This window comes from Amia ocellicauda, chromosome 11 (assembly GCF_036373705.1).
Source record: "Amia ocellicauda isolate fAmiCal2 chromosome 11, fAmiCal2.hap1, whole genome shotgun sequence".
Taxonomy (NCBI): domain Eukaryota; kingdom Metazoa; phylum Chordata; class Actinopteri; order Amiiformes; family Amiidae; genus Amia; species Amia ocellicauda.
In genome coordinates this window covers 32502272-32522983 of record NC_089860.1, presented here as the reverse complement: position 1 = coordinate 32522983, position 20712 = coordinate 32502272, and the positions used below count along the sequence as shown (strand labels likewise).

Below are 20712 nucleotides of genomic sequence, written 5' to 3'. Positions count from 1 at the left end.
AAATATTAGGGCATCAACCTGCCACAATGCGTTTCCCGTCGTTCAGGAAGTGGGAAAGGAGACAAAAAGCATCAGCAAAGCAGGGTCTGGAATACCGTCAACCCCCAGCAATTACCCACATCTGTGAAGCCTGCCGTGTCATCTCAGGATGATCCTGTACGATCAGAGATCAACCTTAGCAATCCTGCCCCCCTCGAAACCAACAACAGTATTTACCGTTGCCAATACTTTCCATTTTTAAAGGCCATTTGGTTTCAGATGGTGGAAATTAATATATATATATATATAAAAAAACAGATTTTGTGGTTTGATATATTAAGTCTCATCATAATTCCGCAAAAAAAAATAGAATAGAATAGAAGAGAATTCTGGAAGTCCAGTCGTATGTAAAGACATCCTAATGCTATTGGTTTCTATAGTGTGGTTTCAGACCTCACAGTGAGGATTTCCATTGGTAATGCCGCAAGTTTTGAAATGGAAGAGAAATTCCCCAAAGACCTTTCATTTTCAACACATGATGAAACACAGTGCAACAGCCGAGCAGAAAACTCAGCCGAGTCGTCTTTGTGCTGTTAGGATTTTCAATCACCTTGCCAGGAAGGATCTACAGTATTTTCACACACGCACACGCACACGCCCAAATCCAATTCACAGAAACATAGCTTATAAAAACACGAGTTTTCCTTTCAATAACAAAAACAAAATCAATCACAAAATACTATTTACAATTGCAAAACAAATATACAAAATGTACAAGATATTCCTTTCAATTTTTCTTCTTTAAAGCTTTTCCCAACGAGGTTAAAACTTCAAAAGTAACCTAGCTGCCACTGAACCACAGTGTTATTATTATATAGAAATGTATATAAAAACACTGCACATCCACACCCTGATATAAACAAAGAAATCCTGGTTACCAGCTGGTTCTACTGGGCCGCCGGTAAAGCCAGGGAGCCCGGCAGGAGCTTCCCTCAGTCTGCAGGCTTGGAAATAAAGACAGTTACATCACAGCACTAAAATACCCGATAATGATTTCAAACCAGCGTTTACAACAAGACATTACAATTACATGCAGAATATACTGTTCGTGAAGCTTTTTGCTTTTTCTCTACCAAACGGTACGGTGAGCATTGACAGTTGTGTTTCTCTATTCAGACACCGAAGGTTACTTTTCTGTCTGTTGGCATAGGGAATGAATAAAGCTATGAATTGAAGTGAACGGGTAAAAAAACAACAACCAAAAAACAGCTGTCAAGTTTGAATGAATTTCAAATGGAAAACGAAGCTAAAGGGACATTAAAAAGTAACAATCAACTAGACTAATATCTCCATCTAGTGGTTAAATGTGTGTATAATATAATATATATATATATATATATATATATATATATATATATATATATATATATATATATATATATAATAAATATTTTTAAAATCCTGAGTTTTGTTCCTAGAATTTTAAAATCACTGAGTTATTAGCACCTGTGTGAAATATTATTGACTATTTGTGTATTTATCTGTACAGAAATAATATCTCCTTCCATTACCAATTCAGTAATGGAGCCTATATAAAAATAAAAGTATATATACACAGTTCCTGAATTACCATTATGACATCATCTTGTCATCGTCTTTTTTGGGGGGAAAATAGCGGCACAAAAATACAATTTACAGAAATGTTTTAGGATTATGATCCACCAAAGCAGTTCACTAACTTACACCTGTCATTAAACTGAAATCCTCTTATGAGCTCAGTTTAAAAAACAAAACAATGTATAGAATATTTTTTTTGCCCTCTTCGTTTTGGTTGTCAATCATCAAGAAATAAAAACACACACAATTGCGCAATAATTACAAACTCCTCTGCTCAGCAAGTCATGGCCCGCACTTTGTCCAAAATATCGAATTACCAACAGTGATAATAATAATAAAACATTTCATGGCAAGAAAGGGTTTGAATATAAATTATGAAAAATATATCCAATATATCCATAAATATATATCTTTTCAATAGATTAGATTAGAATTGAGTGGTATAGTGTTATCTTTGTGACAACAGCCCGCAACTAACTTCTGAGCGGGAAATGAATCCATGATGAACGATCTTGAACAACTTCAAAGAGTTTCACTTTTTTGAAGCGGTAAAACTGTCTTTCACTGTGCAGTTTTCAAGCAAAAATCTCTCCCCCCCCCCCTCACTGCTGCCTCCAGACAAACATCAACAGGCAATTATCATTAAAATCAGTGCGAACTTCAGCAATCTAGCCAAGGCTTCATCTGCTTCTGTGACTGAGCTTTGATTAAGCTCATTACTTACATAACATATCATTAACCTGTTCCAGGCACCTTATTTTAGGTTAGTTTTGGCGACTCCAGTTGTGGTTTGAGGTCCTGGAGTAGAGCAGTCAAATCTTCACACAAAAAAGCACTGGTTACACAACCAGAATTGGAAAACCTTCAGATACAAATCGGAGCAAGTCCACTGGGTCAAGACGCGTTCATTGGCAGTAATCGCCTGTTCCAAGGGATGCTGGGGACAGTGTCCGATCCACATCTAGGTTGTCCTTCAAAGGGAAGATCTCTTTGACATCTCAGTGGTCACAATAAATTAATTGTCATTTATTATATAATGAAATTGTCACAAATGTAGCAGGAGAAAGTGGAGTCAAATGTCCACCCTGAGATGAAGTGGTCCACATTTCTCTAGGTGACTGGAAGCATTTTGAAACCAATCTTCAGCTGATCACGTCTGCCCAAAAGGCCAAAATCAGTAGAGATGCAAAGGAAATACCTTGTGTCAGTGCCAGAGTTCTGATGCATTTCAGGAACCATTCCTAGAGAAGAGAACTTTTATAAAAGGATAAAAACAAAAATAAAGGGGGGGGGACAAACCAAAAAAACACTAAAAACACCTTCAGCAGTCACAGTGGGTGGCCAGACAGTTAGTGACAGCCAGCTCTTTGACCGTCCCTCTGCGGTGCTCAGGTCTTGAGCAGGTCCCCCAGGTCGTAGGTGTCAAAGAAGTCCGAGACACCCTCCCCGTCCTCCAGTCCCCACAGGTAATCGTCTTGGTCCAGCGGGGGGGAGAAGCTGACGAAGGGGGCCGAGTCGGAAGCGTAGGAGGTGGAGGGCAGCTGGTCCTCGGTGATCTGCAGCAGGCTGGGGGGCAGGCCCAGGATCCCCTCCACATCTAGGAGGGTGCAGGCTGTGGGCGCGGGCTTGCTGGGATCTGTGGGGGGGAGACGAGCGCACACCACATTAATCTGCGGGTCCACAGAACCGCACAGGACCGATGTTTGTGGCCGACGCGTTACAAGGTGAACTTTGTTTGCGTTTGCCGTAAGGAAATCAGTCCGCAAGCGCCACCCCTCCCCCCACTAAATGTTTTGCAAATGTTTAAGCACCGGCACCACCTGGCTCGGCGTTGAGCCACGCCTGAGATTGCATTTCTCTCAGCACCCCTCGGTGTCTTTTGCCCTGCCTTGTTCGCCCGGCACAGAAAACAAGCTGCAGTGAGATTCCTAAGGAAGTGCATAAGACTGCAGGACAACCATATACATGCACATATTAAAGAGTTTTGTTTGGTATACATATATAGATATAGGTACACACAGATGTACAGGTTTTACTAAATGAAGCCACTTTAAGACCTAAACAAATAAGAGAGAGGGGGAAAACGACCCACCCTCTGTATACAATCAACACACAGCAGCTCGAGATGTATTTGAAGCTCTGGTCAAAAACGAGTTTTTCGAACTACAAAGCAAACAAAGAATGGTCAAGCACCTGCCGCCTGCCCTTCGGTGGGCTCTTGCTTGATGGTGGCGTGCAGCGGGGTTGATGGGGCCGGGGCTGGGGGGTACTCCTCCTTTTGGGGGGTGCTGGTTTTGACTGGGCTACTGTCATCAAGGCCCTCCTCCGGGCAGAGGTACACCTCGATGGGGCCGTTCTTACTCTTCAGGTAGATCTTCAGGGAGTCCTGGGGAGAACGCAGGACAGGAGATGACAGGCATGTTACGGGGGTGCGGAGCAGCTCCAAGTTTCAGAGACGGGGTTGTCCCGGCACACCGCCCTGCTCGGACAAGTGAACTGCCAACAGGTGATAGAAACACAGGAAAATGATCCCCCCAGAGTATACCGAGTTCCAGTGATATTGTCACAGTGTCCCACACAAATACAAAGCCCAGTTATGGAGGTCTTGTAGATTTTGCCATTTCTATGTATCTTTTTAAATGAGGACACACTAATGGACTAACCTCCCTGAACTACCTGGTTCCACATTTTCAAAAACAACAAGATCAATCAATTCTGTCCGGTAACTCATTTAAATTTAAGACACCATCATCAGCTCACCTCTCAGGGTATTTTGTTCATTAGGGCAAAAGACGTCCCTAATGGACACATCAAAGGAGTTGGGTACATTCAGGTAAACCCTTTCAAACCTTTATTGTTTATTTTCAATGGTCATCCTCGACAGCACAAGTGAAATAAGAGGTTTTGGAGAGCATGAACAAACACACTCACTCCGGTGGACTCCGGCACCTCCAGCTTGGTCTCCGAGGGGGCTTTGATAGCGATGACCGTCTGGTCCTGGAGGCTGGCAATGGAGCGGATGTCCTGATAGGTCACATAGCCCAGCGTACGGAGGAGTGAAGGAGAGCAGAGACGTGACATTGAGCCCCTATCACTGTGTGGGATCTTAAAATGAAGGGCGCCCACCTCGCGGTCAGTAATCTTACGCTGTGTGTGTGTTAATTGTAATTAATCCTCTTCCAATAACTTGCATTCTGTACAGCTAATATTTAAAATATGTGAAAGGCAGCCATGTTCTAAATTCCATCTATCATGCAAGTGGGATTTGAGGGGTTAGCTCCCATAACAGGCTGTGCAATCCCACGGAGACCCCCTCCCCCCGCCCTAGAGGAGCCCCCCGCAGTGAGAGGATATCGTTGGTTGTCCCTGTGCTCGGTCAGCTCCTTCAGCTGGCTGCTGCTCGAGAGGATCAGCTCGTCCAGGGCCTTCTCCGCGCGCTCCAGCTCCTCCTGCTCCTTCCGCAGGCCGCGCTGCTTCTCCGAGGCCGCCGACGAGCTCTCGAACACCCCCCCCATCCTGCGGGGAGAGAGGGAGTCTGGGATTGGAATTGGAGCTTTAACGTCGAGCCTTCGTCGCTCACGGGTCGACCCCGAGACAATATACCTTTTCTCCCCGACTCCTTCAACCAAAGCAGAGTAGCTTGTGCGCAACAGTCATGTGCGCCTGAACCCCTCAGCCCTCCACGTTCTGGGCACAAACCCCCAATTCACACGGCCCCCTCAAATCACAGCAGACCAATAAAACCTACTGTAATCTGGAATGGAAATTCCACCCCTCAAAAAACAAATCAGTTTTTATTTGTATAGCGCCCTGCAGCCACAGAGCGCATTAAAGATTGATAAGCATTCAACAAAATAAATCAAATAAAACATTAGGCACAAAAACCAATAATCCTAATCAGCACACTCAAACATTCTACCCTGTAGTTTTAATTAAACTTGCTAACGACCCCATTCAGGGAAGTGGATGAATGTTAACTACAGGAGATAAAAAGACAATGTAAATTTGCATTACTGCCAGCAACCCATCCCCACACACAACTAATATAATTGTCCAGCTTTTAACAGCTTTCGAACCCCCGTCTCAGCTCAAAAGAGCAAAGAGAAGGCATCGCAAAACGTGTATTCGGACCAATCATTAAAAGTGTGGCCCAGGGAGAGGAAAACGACTGCAGCCCTCAGAATACGTCACTTATCAAAAAATTAACACTGGCCTTAACTCTACAGACTGCCTCCATGTCACAGTTTTTATTGTGGCTTGACTTATGTTCTCAGTTATTGAAACATCTTCTGAATTGTTTCCTCAACTGGAGACTGTGAACAGTTTGGTCCAAGGTTCTCTTCTTTGCAGTTTGGGATTTGTGGTTTAAATTACACGCTACACTACGGGCTACACACTTCTCAAATTATTTCTACCATTTATTTCTGCAATTAAGAAATGAGAATGAATTTCAACATCTCTGCCCCCAACTACATTCCGGTGGGGATACATATATAATTTCCCCAAAATGTAGGAATCCATTATTGAAGGACTTAGACAGTGTTTTGTCAATGTTTACATGTTTTATCTTGGATATTTTGAGTGTTCCTGGATAATTTCACGAGCAAACACACCTGCACTGCATATTTGACCAACAGATTTATTTCTCGGTGGCGTGCTCCAGCTCCTGGGGGAGATGCACTGCATTCTGGGATACTCACACCCACTGGATGTTGTTCTTGGATTTCTTGCGGATCAGCTGCACGCCCTCCAGCACGTTGGTGATGTCGTAGATGCGCCGCTTCTGCACCTCCAGCACCTCGGCGGCCCAGTTCAGGTCCAGTACGCCGTCCGCAGACTCGCTCAGCAGGCCCACGAACTTCTTGGTGAGCAGCCCCAGGGAGGTGTCGTACCGTGTGCGCTCACCGGGGGACTTGGGAGCTGGGAGGGAGAGACGGAGTGGAGAAGGGGTCAAAGTGAGACGTGCTCAGTTTATCAGCCAGTTATTTGAAAAACAGAACTACACAGTCAAAAGTGTCTGAAATGTGTCAGTATAATCAACTAACTAGTGAAAAGACTTCTGCTTTAAAATGCTATTCACTTTTTCAGGCAACAAAGAGTCATGGACAGAACTGGGGGAGCGGTCTACATAAGGTCCAGTGCAGTTAAATTACAATCATAGAAGCTTAATTACTCCTTATCATGACCAACGCAGGCTAGTCTTCATGAAGTGTGCCAATATCTACATGTCTGCAATCTTTCAAAGACCAAAGTCTTATCAGAAGACAGCAAAGAGGGAAGCCAAGATATAAACCAGGAGGAGTCATTGTGGGCTTTAAAGATATCTGAACCGTGGAAGTTAACACCCTCAGAGCTGAGAAAAGAAAATAGCTGCTTCTGTCACTAACTCTGACAATGTAGATCACCTAGAACTGTTCAAGCCGTGGAAAAAAATCGACTCTCGTACACTTTCGGTTTGAGTATGTCAAAGAAACAGCTGCTTGTGTGATGTTCAGAGGACAGATCCTCTGCGGCTCAGTGAGAGGTTAGAGTCATTCTCTCTGGAGTGGGTGTTCAGACACGGGCCGGGATCCCAGCATGGGGAGGTTCAAAGCGTGCACTCACTCTTGGGGCTGGGCATTCGGGTGGTCTTGCACTTTCCCTTGGGGGTGCGGAAGTCTGGCAGATAAAGGGGATCATTGCCTTCCAGATCCAGCTTTCTCTTCGCCTGGGAAAGAGAGACACTGGTTAAACCCTGCAGGAAAATCACATCCTAGTTGACCACATATATACAGCAGAACATCAGGGTGCATTTAATTAAAGTGACCAAAAAGAAAAAAGTCCACAATATTTGTGGGTCCGTTTCTCAATTTGATCATACAGCTGAATATACCCTAAACACACACACTTACACACACATCCCTGAACTGCTATTCTTCAACAGCAGACTGGAAAGCTTCCTGTTCCCACACAATAGGTTTAAAGGCAGCTTGCAGTTAAGGGGGGGAAGAAAAAAAAAAAAAAAAAAGCTCAAGTAACAGAGCATTGTTTAGATTAAGGTCTCAAGTGCTAAACCCCCCACTTTCCCACCTTTGCTGAACAAAGCCACATCCTTAAACACTTGAGGGCAGGAGTGGGGCCTGCTGCTCGGCGAGCTCCTAAACCATCGCCCGCCAGCCGCCGAGAAGTGAAACTCCTGCTTTATCTGGCAGCATACCGCACAGAGGCGGGCTCTCGCATTCCTCCGATCACGTTACAGCAAGTGGCAGCGTCTCACCAGCAAGTTAATTAGAGGTCACCTGACCCAGACCTCACTCACACACACACACGCACACTTTTGATTAGCCAAACCGCTTTTTATATATAAATAAAAGTGTGTAAATAAGAAGAAATAAAACTCAAATGTTCATTGCTGATACAGCAGGAGAAACTACAAAGCCAAACAAAATATTTGTATACAGGATCGTTAAAGAAAAAAAAGAGGAGAGGGCCAGAAGGGGTTTGATCTCTAATTGCCTTGTGGTCTCGGCACTTTGCAAACCAGATTAAGCTCAGGACTCCTGAAGTCCCCCACTTTGTTCTCTGGGCTCTTTTTAATTGGATCTGTGATCCTCCCGTTTAGTTCTCACCCCCCTCTGATGAAGCCTAGACCGCAGACCCGTCACTCAGCCCTGTAGCCAGCGGACCGGTGACCCTGTGTGTAGTGTACTTGGCTCCCCACCGTGGCCCTGGCGTTTAACACATTCTCGCTGGCCGCGTTGGAGGCTTTGGCAGTGAGGGGCGGACAGACAACGGGGGTCCACCTAGTGCAATGCTGGAAACGTGGCCAAAGGGGAATTCCACACTGGCGATTACAGTGCAGTTGTCTTATAGTAAAATAAAATAAAAAGAGGAAAGATGTAGTGGAGGGAAAGGAACAAAAGATATTCCATGGAAATCTCTGTAATAACTTCAGAATTTAAAAACGGTTGCAGTTTTCTTCCTATTCGTGCTGGCTGCTGTACTCGAGGGTTCGCACAAGCCACACAACACCAGGGGATGATAAACTTAAAAGCTGCAGGGCAAATCGACTCAAAACAACCTCAACAAGTCAGGCCGCCCTCATGAGGTTAACTATATTGCACAGTTCAGACTGTCTGTTGAATTGGCGGGAGAAACAGGCGGGGGTGGCTCTGTCCCGCCCCCCGCCCCCCCAGCCTCAATCCCCACCGCACACCTGCTCCTTACATCGGGGGCCTCGAACAGGTGCGACCAGCGAAACCGCATCGCCACAGAGCAAAGACGCTTCGTGAAGCCCTTCGGTGATCCTCCGGAAAGAAAATAAGGAACAAAAAACAAACAAAAGGCATACATGCCATTCACATAGAGATAAAGGGCAAAGAAAAACACAAACGCTAGGTGTGGTGTGTATCCGAGGGGAGGGACTGGGAGGGACCGGCAGGTAAGTCTGGTAGTACAGTGCGTGTATGTTCAGACAGATCCCCGGTACAGGGCCTTTAAATGTGCGATAACAAATATGTGCACAATAACATCACTTCCAACTCTAAAGCCAAGAAAGGTTATGGCTTGATTGATTAAAACCAGATTTGAAATTGAAAACTTATGAAATCCAGAATGCAGAGACCAGATGGACTGAACGGTTTATTAGAAAGACAGAAGACAGGCCAGGTGTAGAAACTGAGACCATTACAGAAACTCTCGCACAAACTGTGATGTGAGAGCAAAAAAGGGGCACTTGAAAATGTCAAATGTAAGGTTAGGCAGGATAAAATAGTAAGTATCTTAACATGACCCAAATCTTTTTATTTAAGACTCAAAGGGGAGTCTTATTGTCATCACTACAAGCAGTTCATTAATATTGTCACCATGGAGTCTGTAAAAGGTCGCTTCTCGGGTCATTGGACTGTCAAGTCTAGTTAAATGTACTGCCGCCACTGTATTGTGGATCGAGAAAGAGTACGGTGTTAATATTACTGTGGAGTTGCCCCTGTATCACTCAGTGCTGCCGCTTGCTTTAGATGTGGTTTTGAAAACACCAGCCCAGCTCTCAGATCAGTCCGTTTCTCAGAAATTCAGCCCAGATGAACGATCTCACAGCAACGACATACGCAAAAGGAGAGCGGTGAGAAATACTGAAAAAGGAAACTGACAAAACTGCTGACATCACCCAAAGCAATATGGCATTCAGAACCCCTACTAAAAGCACTGAAGACCTTTTAAAGACGGCAAGATCAGGTGAACATAGGCAGGGTTTTTGTTTTATACACTCAGGTCAAAATAGGCAGATTTCTTTGCACTCACTCTTGCAGAGCAATAGTTTATTAGCAGTACAGAAAGACATTTAGAAACATTTAGAAACACAATAGTAAAGCAACAAAGGACCTGATACATAATGTAAAAGAAAACGTAACACATGTAATTGCCTACAGGAACATTACAGATTTACCTCCTGGGAGTTTTAGGTGACACTTTTGTTACAAGAAGAAAAGAAAAAAAGGGATAACATTAGCATGGTCATCCATTTTAATGAATATGGCCTTTCTACACACAAACATAAATGGGCTCAGCCTCCAGACACCACGGCTTCAGCAACTGCTGTGTTTAAACAAGGAGAACGTGACCCTGTGGTTCACTGTGAGAGAAGGGCAGAGTGGACTTTATCAGCCTGGGTTGCTCCCCCCACAGCACACCTGCGAGACGCTCCCAGATCCAGCAAGAACAAAATCTTGGATCCAAAAAGCGCCCATCCCCGAAAGACAAAACAAACCGATGAAATCGCGGGACGGTGCAAACCATGTTCAACCCCAAAGATGAAGATATTACTGTATTATTGTCGAGCTCAAAGACGCTCTCCCGGGCCTTTAAATTAAGCTGGCTGCAACTCGGCACAAAATGGACGCTGATCAAAGCGCACCGCGGGGCGTTGAGACGAGAGGTGTGTGGGCTGGAGCCGGCGGGATGGGGGGCATAGGAGAGGTGTGTGCATCTATCTGACGCAGCACAGTGCCACATGGGAACAGAGCCTTCTCAAGATGGACTCCACCAATCACGAGAGTGTCGGCGTCGAGGCCGTGATTGCTTAATTGCACAACGCGATTAAGAGATGACGAGCCACAAAAAGCCACCTGGCACTTCTCAAAATCACAAGCCACAGGAAACCACAGCAGCGACCCGCACCCCCTCTTCCAGTAATACAACACGCTCTGTGCTAGAATAGAGCGAGTGCCATTTAAAATAGCTCAGAGGATCGGTTTGTGTTTTAATGACCAGGCTGGTACAGAGTGGGGGGTGGGGTAGGGCTACCCCCACGCACTGGAGTCTGAAAAACTGTCAACTGAAACAAGGCAAGCAATACATTTGGCTTGAATCTGAAATTTCACTGCCAAGTTTTAGAAGTGAAACACCTACTTTTGGTGAACAAAGAATAGGCACAATGTATGAAGACAATTAATGCAGCTATACCATGATACATTTGTTTATATACATACAAAAGTGACATTTTTATTAATTAAAACTCAAGTTGCATCCATGGATTTAATTATTTTAAAATCAAATAAAAGATGCGAGTAAGAAAAACAAAACGTATTTTACTGACAATCAACTCCTTCTGTACTAAGCTTAGGTTTTCACTGAAAGGACCTGTTTATCTAGCAACACACCTGAACGTAAAATATTACACACCGACTCCACCTTTCGCACCCATCCCCCCACTGTCATGTCAGTTTGGGCTGATGCGTCAGCTCACTCCCTTCCCAGAATGCCTCTTGCATCAGCCGACGCCATCAAATGATCAAATCATTGTTTCCAGAAGCCACAGAGATTCTCCAGATAATCTTCTCGGGCCATCAGACATACAGGTTTTCAAAACCCTTTCAAAGCACTGTGACCCTCCCAAAGAAAGAAACAAGAATGTGTTGCTGTTATGTGTTGCTGGTGATGTAAGAGAACTGCTCCTAAAAAAAAAACCACAGCCACGTCTGCTCTGTCAGGGTTTGCATGTCAGAAATGGCAGATCGTCCACCGCTGCATCCTGAGGGAGGGGCAGAGGTATTCAGTGGCTCAGCGGGGGGTGCGGTTGGAGAGGTATTCCAGTGGCTGGGGTTTACCAAACGGGCAAGGTGGCCAATATCGCACATGAGTGCCTTTATCCCCCTCTGAAAGGCATCGTACCCCAGGGTGTCAGGTTAAACTGGGTCAACCTGAGGATTAGTGATACCCCAGTGGTAATTATCATATCACTGACCAAAGGCATTAGTCAGGCACCGCAGCACCAGGGGTGGTGGATAGGAAGCCCTCACCTATTCACTCTTGCACTCCTTTCATTGAGACGTCATGCAAAATGGCTGGATTTCTCAAACCAAACCTCTACTCCGAGTTTCTGTCGGACCACAAATTCCTCATACCTACAAATCTTTGTCCCGGAAGGAAAGTTTACAGAATGGATTTTATGGCACACGTGTGTTTTTGAAGAAGGGGAGAGCTCGCATTACACAATCCAGAGTTGTAACAGCCTTCAGGGACTTTTAAATTAGCACCCTGAAAATGAATAACACGGCTGGGTTTTATTAGTAGTAAAACACGATGAAAACTCAACCTGGTAGGCAAGATTATAAGAATTTTGCCCTAAGAAAGCTTTACACCTCTACACGGTGGCATGTCTGTCCGTTTCAACACAAATAACTTTCTTTGCGCTTCATCCTTAGTAAACTCTGTGAAACATTAACAACAGAGATGTTCAAACATGGACCTTAGGCAGAGTGGAAAACACTGTGATAACAATCATGCAGTTAAGGAGTAATTAGCGTCTGATAACCACATCACTCACAAAACTAATCTGAGTCACTTTTCAAATGACCAGAATTCACAATGAATAGCTAAATGAAAAAACTATGAACACAAAGAGAGAGCGGCCTCTGCATTTGTATAACAATTGTACTATATAAGATATGTTGGCAGGGACTGGAAGATAACCCTGGTCACGTTCAGGAGCAAATTAACAGATAATTGAGTGTAAAGACTGTACAGATTACAGCAAACTTGTATACAGGTAATGATGACAATCTTTTATGAGATCACATTGATTGTTAATATCGCCATTCAATTATAAATAAAATTCAGTCCTTATCAATAGAGGACTTCCTAGTAAGAATAATAACTGGGGGGTTCTGCACAACATCATAATGTACTCTAGGAACCCTGCTTGTTCACCTCAGTTTGCTAATCCAATTAAAGGTGAACTATTGCCATGGGTTTCTTTCTTTCGAGAATGTGATACACCAATTATGCACTCAATACCACCATCTTAAAATATTATAAAAGCAACATTGAAAAAACTGGGGGAAATACTTTTTTGTTTCAGCCTTAACCCTTTGCTCTCCAAGACCAGGACATATCCCTCGGCTTGCACATTATTAATGCTAGCAAAACTAAAACATGCCTGAACACTGAAATTAAGCGAACCTAAAGGCTTATATTTGACAAAACCATTCATAGGATGAACACACACATCGGAGACCTGTGGTTGATTTGTTCTTCAATGCACGCTGGCTGCAGACTGCCAGGACTCGACCCTGGCATTTTTTTTTCACCAACCAGTCTGAACTGACAGGAACAGGTTGTGTCGACTGGGAGGGGGTGCCGGGCCAGAGCAGGTGCCAGTATCAACATTGTGGCCTTTGTTTCATCTCGGGGGAGAGCGCTGTTGGAGCAGGTGGGCAGTGAGGATGTGAACTTGGGATTAGTTCATGCCTGATAATTATTCTCCATTTTGGGAGAGTGCTGCACAACTTTTCAAACAAACCATCTCAAATGCATGAATGGTATATTTACTGGGAAAGTGGGTAGAAAGGCACTCCATATGTAATCCAGCAGCATCAGCTATGCCATTACTGCTACTACACATTCAAATATCTGCACCCACCCTTCTAGGTCAGATAGTGTTTGTATGACAAGGAAACATTTCCTGACTGATATATATATATATATATATATATATATATATATATATATAAACTATTTGAAAACTGCCCCCAGCTTCCATGGCTACTGCATACACCCCCCTCGCTCTCTCATGTGGAGGTAGCCATGCCTCACAATGGATAAGCACAGCCATCATCAGTTTTTGTGTGTGGATTGTTCTTCTCACGGTACCCCCTCCCCCACAGAGGACATACTCATCCTCGCATCCCTCTCTTCTACTCTCTCTCTCACACACAGGGGGACTGCAACAGCTGGGATGCGAGCCCACAGCCCCAAACTTGGACATCCCTCCCCCCCCATTAGCAGCGCGAAAAGCTCACGCCATCCCATTCCCATTCCCACTCTCGCACTGGACTTTTCCAGCAGCACACACAGCTGCCCACGCTTTCAGTTTCGGATGCACACACAGCATTTATTGAGCAGATCAATGTATGAAGTGCAACGCCACCCCCATCTATCAACGCCAGCATATCATTCACAATAAACCTATAATTTGCATTTCAAAGAATATAATAATGCAACTAATTCGATTGCAAAGTGCAAAATAAAGAAAACATTAAAACTCCCAACTCGGCTGTGCTGGGCTGCCCTGCCCGAGCTCCATGCATTACCCCATTTGTATTGGTTTCAAAGCAGATGCATTAAAATTGGACTTTAACACAGTCGGTGTGCACGGCCGTGGTGCAATGCATGAATGACAGGCTCTTACCGGCAGTCTCCCGGAGGCAGATCTGATGGATTTGGCTTCGGGTCCATGCGGGGTCGTGTACAGGCAGTTCGCCCTCTGGTCCGTGGTGGACGTGTTGCAGATCTGGTTGAAGTACCCGGCCGGTACAGAGCTAATCGTGGGGCTAGAGAGGCCGGTGCTGAAGAACTCGGTCTTGACCCCGGATAGGAGTTTCTTCTGGGCACCCGAGTGTCCGGCGGCGCCTCTCACAGAAGCCGGAGAAAGCCCTTTGGGTATCCGCATCATCTTCTCTTGTGTTGCACGAAAACAGCAGCCCAGGCGTTTGCAATGTTATATTATATTATTATTATTATTATTAACGAGCTTGGTGTCCAGGATGTTTACCAGTACTGTACTTATAAATAGATTGAAATCTGAATGCAATGGAAATGAACAATTGCAATTCACAACAGCCACTTCAGAGCAGAATATAATGTTAAAATGTGCACAAAATAACACACGAGATATTCTGAATGTGGTCTATTTGCAGCTCTTTTTTATTCTGTCTTTTTTCAATCCATTAAATCATAGCAGCGTTGTATATGGATCACTCGTACGTCCAACAAAGTGCAACTGAAACGTCAACTTTAACTCCGTCTTTTCCCCAGAAATCACCTCCGATTCGCCCCAATACTCATGTGTCCGGAATCAGGAGAGTCTGCGGTTCTCCTGTGCCGGGCTGGACTCTCTGATCGAGGTGTATTTTGTGCAGGATGCCTCGGATTTTCAGTGGAGCTGACGGATAGCTCTGCTGGGTCTCTGCTATTGCTAAATTGCACTCCAACTCCCCCAGCTGATCACAGAGCTTCTGTTTTAGCGCCAAAGTGCGTCCCGCGAAATTCGGATCTCCCGCGGTTGGGGCGCAGCGCTGATTGGCCAGAGAGCCGGGGAATCGCCGGGATTTGCATAGGACTGTTGAGCAGCGTGCTGTGCGTCTTAAAGAGACAGGCTCACCACGTACGGAGCAGTTGTAAACATGACCTAGTTGTTTCAAGAGGGCTCAAAGCCTGTGTGGTTTGTAGAAAAAAATAAACTGGATCAAATGCAGTATATTTTATCAACAACCCTGGGCTCGCTGGAATGCAGCAGTTGTACAAATCCATTACATAAGAGCATAGGCGAGGAAGTGCACATTTTATTTGCTATGAGAAATTGTGCCAAAGAGCAGATTGAGATCGCTTATTTAAAACTTCCTAAGGACTGTTTCTTTTATGCCTGTTGTGCCGATTCAGTGTCCTTGTGTTACTCTGTCTTTCTCTAGTCAAAAGGACCCCCCCACCGCCACCTAACACACACATTATAGTGCTTTTCTATGCTTTTGTGTAAGAACTTTGAACTGTATCTTGTGTCTGTGTGTTGTTGATACTTTAACAATTGTAGCACATCTATTCCTCTCTCCCTCCCTCTCTCTCTCTCTCTCTCTCTCTCTCTCTCTCTCTCTCTCTCTCTCTTCCTGTCCATTCGTTACTTCTCAATAGGGACATGTGCTCAATCTAATGTGTCTCCTACCCAATCCTGTGGCGCAGTAACGTCATGATTGTGTTTCGAGAGTGGGTAGTCCGTGCCCTATAAACTCAGCCTGGCATCGTTCAGATTCTGTGGGAAGATTAATCAATTTCTTACCAAAATACACTAATCTTTTGTTTCTGGCACACTACAATACCCAGAAAATGGGCGTCATTCCTCCTAGTGGCTGGGGGAGGCGAAGAAGGCATACCGGGGCCCCTTCTGATGTCTTGCATGGGGTGAGGGATGGGGGGTGGGGGGTGGCTGGTGGTCCAGTCATGTGAAGGCCCCCTCGGTCACATTGTGTCTGTCATTTGGTAACTCTATGAAATGCTCGGTGGGCTCAAGCAAGCTCCCCTCTTTCCTGACTTAGTTCTCAATTATTCTGCCATTTGGAAGTCGTCCCCCCGCCCCCCAGCCCCCCAGCCCCCCCGGTGATCTTGGGAGAAGCAGCTTCCCCTGAGTGGGGGGTTCTGTTGACTGAAGATGACATGAGCTGCAGGCATAGAGGGAACATTGTTTTAAACAGGAACGCTAGTGTAATTAGTTTTTCCAGCAAAAAGGTACGAAGGCATCAGTGGTGCAAAGTTCAGGGGAAGTGAGCCAAGGCTGCAACAGGTTTTCCTGACACTGTGTAAACACTGAGTGGACAGCAGTTACACTTCCCCAGGACTGAATACAATTACAGAGACGAGAGGAGACTCAAACAGGACATGCTCAGTGCAGCTCCAAGTGAAATGCATTTTAAAAAATACCTCGCCTCATAAAATCAATAGGTCCTTATTAGACTCAACTCAACGTGACAAAACCATTAAAGTCACACAAAGCAAGATTTCTGGGCAGAACTCTTGCATTTAAACACACATACACACACATATACACACATATGTACACAGAATTATTAGAGAGGTGTTTCTCTGTGCTAATACCCACCTTAAATAAATATTTAAGAAACATTCATCTTTCTTGTGAATGGACTGCGGGGCATTCAGAAATCTGACTGAAAACGTAGGCTTCGCAAAATAACAAGGTAGGCCAACACAACTGTCAAACTGCCCCATTTGTTATCATAAGGAAGGACATTAAGATACCCAAAATGGAGTCCTGTGTGTGTGTTGTGGGGGGGGGGTGAAGTGACCGGATACGGCAGGGTCTGTGTCAGATCCAGTCTGTGCTTGTCTTTATTTTATGTCGTTTTGAGGAAGGATTCTGTTTCTTTTGGTTTTGTTTTTTGATAACGCAAGCCGGCAACTGTTTTTCATCAACACAAAAAATTATGTAATATTGTGTAAGACTTCAGATCCCAGTGTTTCTTTCTTTATATTGCAACGTTTAAGTGTGTTCCTTGTTTAAAAATGTCCAGAACGGGCAAAGCTTTCTGTACGCATCTTCGCGAAGACATGATTTAGATTCACTGAAAAATCCCTGACCGAAGCATATGCTGTGACAGATACAGGAAACATTATCGCTGTTGTATTGCATGCGTTCAGTGTGTTCAGTGCCATTTTCAAGTTTGTGTGGGCCCTGTCAGTGGAAGTAATAAGTGGTTTAAACGTGCAAACTAGTAATGTTGAACATAGCAGGTTAGACTCTGGCCCACCCACAATCTCCAGACTGTAGAAGACGTGTCCTAATATGAAGAGAAAGGCTTTGGGAATTTGACTCTTGGCCTTTCTTCAACTAAACCTTTCCCCCCTTGCTATTTTTCTTTTATTTATTTCTACTGTCTGTCAGATACCTACATATTTGTGACCAGTTTGTAAATAATTCTATATAATGAATCAGTGGGTATTTTAATAATTCGTTATTTGTTATCAAGGAATACCGTATATTAAGTATTGAATGCACAATATCTTCAATATTGTCACACTTTTCTGAGATACTTTAATGCCACACTAGGTGGCGCGCCAGTCATTCAAATAGGCAAGAGGACTAAAATGTCATTAATACTAATTCTGCTGCTGCTGCCTCTGCTGTCTTCAAGTCTTTAAAACCATCCAGTCATAGTGTAATTTAACTCTCCTGTTGTAGCTTAACACTCTCACATAATAACTAATGTAAATAATTGTATTATTAAATTTCCTATTACTTATGTGTGTTGTTCAAAGATGTTTATGTCATGCAGACTAATAGCAAGAAAGGAAAAGAGGGAAATTATTAGTACATAATAATAAAAATACTTTAAACTTAAAAATAGCCTACTTTAAGATTAGGTTCTCTTTGCCGTCGCTGGGTGGCTATAACTTTTTTTTCTTCTTTTTTTAAGTGTGTACAATTAAGTTGCAATTAAAACAATACACTGTGTCACATTTTATTTTGGAAGATGAATTCAGGAAAGTGCATGAAGACATTGGCAATTCTGAATATAATCATTGCATGGTGCTAAGTAAATATAATGAAAAGGTGTCTAAATAAACGCACATATAACACACATGCATACATCGACACGTGTACAAACATATCAATCACTGCACTCTTCTGCGTGTCATACACTGATGACACACACGGCCCACCTGAATGATCAAAGTCCCAACACAGGTTGAATTGACGCAAAACGCCAGGGTGACGAATGCAAGACAATCTCCTTAATCTGGGTTTGAAAAGGCTGAGTTCAAAGCAGATCATGTGTATAACTATGGGCTTTAAAAGACGTTTCCCCAAAAAACCCCTCAGTGCTGTGGAGGTGCAAGGGTATCTGTGACATAATCGATGAAGAACTCCCCGCCCATGAGTCCCCGACTCCGGGAAGAGCCTGTCTGCGGCCCCGCTAGGTCGGGGACTCATGGGCGAGGAGCGCTGGCCTGTGCGCCAGGGAGTCAGACCGAAAGCATGAACACAGTTCCCCCGCAGATGCACTTCCCTGCTGGATAAACCACCACTTCTACCTTGACTGGTGGGAATCACTTCTGCTGCGACAAAACACCGCTGACCACCAGCAGTACTGCTCTTACTACTGCGGCTATCACTAACATCCATAAAGCGCCACTTTGTCACAGCTCTGCACGACCCCACCCCTTGACCCAGCAGAGACAACAGGATGAAAGAGAAGACCTGACCCAATATTGTCAACTCTTCATCTACTGTATCGTCTCTGACGTACAAACTCAACTGGGATCCATTTTTCTCCAGTATACTCTAAAACTGCACTTTCTTCATTGCATCTTATCAACATTGTATACTACACAGCAGTCTGACTTCACAATGGACCCTCGCATAGTTATACACAGTCCCAAATACATGCCCTTTCTTTGAAACAAGGTTATTAGGCGATAGGTGGTTTAAAAAATGTGGTTGATTAAGCTGTACCTGTCAATTCAATCCACCACACACCGACGCAGCCTCGATGAAGCTGTAAAGCTGTTTTTTAAATTTAAATATAGATAAATCATATCATGGCCAAGAAAAGCGTTGCTCAGGCCTCAGGCTTGTGGGCTGATTGTAATTCAGTTCCTAGCAGCCAGAACAACACTCCGCCTGGCAACAGGTTATATCACCTGCGCTGGGATCATGTTTAGCTCTCGGGTTTCCAGGTGAGAGCTATGCAGATACAACAGGCTGCCGTACCCCTGGGCATTTCAGAGTGAGGATATCTTCACCTGCTCGGGGTGTGCGCGCGTGTGTGTGTGTGTGTGTGTGTGGAATCAGGAGGCCCTTAGACTCAGGCAGTAGCACTCGCTCATTGTCCGCAGGGGGTTGGGGGCAAACGTCATTGGTAACTTAAACTCTCCAATGGCTGAAGATCCGGAAACTGAAGATATGTGGATCAGTTACAGCAGAACTGTGATGAATGCGTTTAAGTGGTTTGGGGGCTCAGATAGAAGGAAGAGAACCAGCTTTGGTTCCTTTCCAGGACAAAGTGAGTGTCCTTAGCGGAGGGGGTATCTCCTGACTCGATACGCTGGTCTCCAGAGCTCAAATTCGATCCGACTTGGGAGAGGTGAGTGTGCGATCTAGGCTCTGCTTCCACCTAACTTTTCATCTTGGACATCACAAAGCCAGGGATGTGAAGAGCTTCATCTCAAATCTAGTGGCACACATATGCATTTGCTTTTCGAGTAACAAAAAAAGGCAGGAAAACATGCGCTTCTCTGCAGCAAAGGAATAACAGGTCATAGCTTCCTATAAGCAGTCTATATCAAGACATTTTCCCTTTTCAGCATTAACACGAATACAGGGGAGATGGGAGAATTATAACCCTCAAACAAAACCTTGGGTTCCTCATAATGTTAGCTTTTCCAATTCAGCTCACTTCAAGATCTTCATCCTCAAAGATTGTCAACACAGAGTATACCACAGAATCTGGAAAACCAGGTTTCAAAAAGCAGGTTTCTGGCATCCACTTGCTTTTAAACGTTGCCAGCTAACCTGAAGGAAGTTCTACCATAGCAGTTACATGAATCGAGATAAAACGATACCCTAAGGAAGCCTGCAGCACAAAAGGAAAACCTGCAAAATGATAAGACTTACATAAAGGTCTGTGAGGAATGTTCTTTGCACCCACTTTAAACAAACATCATTCTAGCAATACTTTACATACCTTGTAGTTGCCAAACTGTTTTTTTCTTTGCAGCACCAGCAGCAGCAAGCTGGGGTATGTGAGGAAGGCAACAGCAGCCTATTTTCCTTTAGATTCATGCATGGTCAAGTCAAATATTACTTAATGCATATTCTAGGATATACTTCCACACAAATAAGGGAGATTTATCCTGTTCAGAGTACAATAAACCAAAACTGTACAGATTGCAAACTAAATGGAAAGCAGTCAATAGAAACCATTCAAAGCAAAATGCAATATTTCCAATGTGTTCAGAAGACATTTGCAACTGAAATAATGCCCTTTTAAACTCAAAACATCACCTATAACAAAGCTCTTGCCAAAATGAATCACATACAAGTAAAAACACAGCTGCACAAAACACCATTGC

The 20712-nt window shown here is 44.2% G+C and overlaps 1 protein-coding gene across 1 annotated transcript; it reads right to left on the bottom strand.

Annotated features, from left to right (window-relative positions):
• Positions 1-1405: 1405 nt before the first annotated feature.
• e2f2 (E2F transcription factor 2) lies at positions 1406-15067 on the bottom strand. Its single transcript, XM_066717495.1, has 7 exons — positions 14264-15067; positions 7201-7303; positions 6297-6516; positions 4951-5112; positions 4528-4642; positions 3790-3982; positions 1406-3232 (listed from the first exon to the last, which is right to left on the bottom strand). The coding sequence occupies exons 1-7, from the start codon at positions 14525-14527 to the stop codon at positions 2985-2987; spliced, it is 1305 nt and encodes a 434-aa protein (XP_066573592.1). The 5' UTR covers positions 14528-15067; the 3' UTR covers positions 1406-2984.
• Between the last annotated feature and the right edge of the window lie 5645 nt (positions 15068-20712).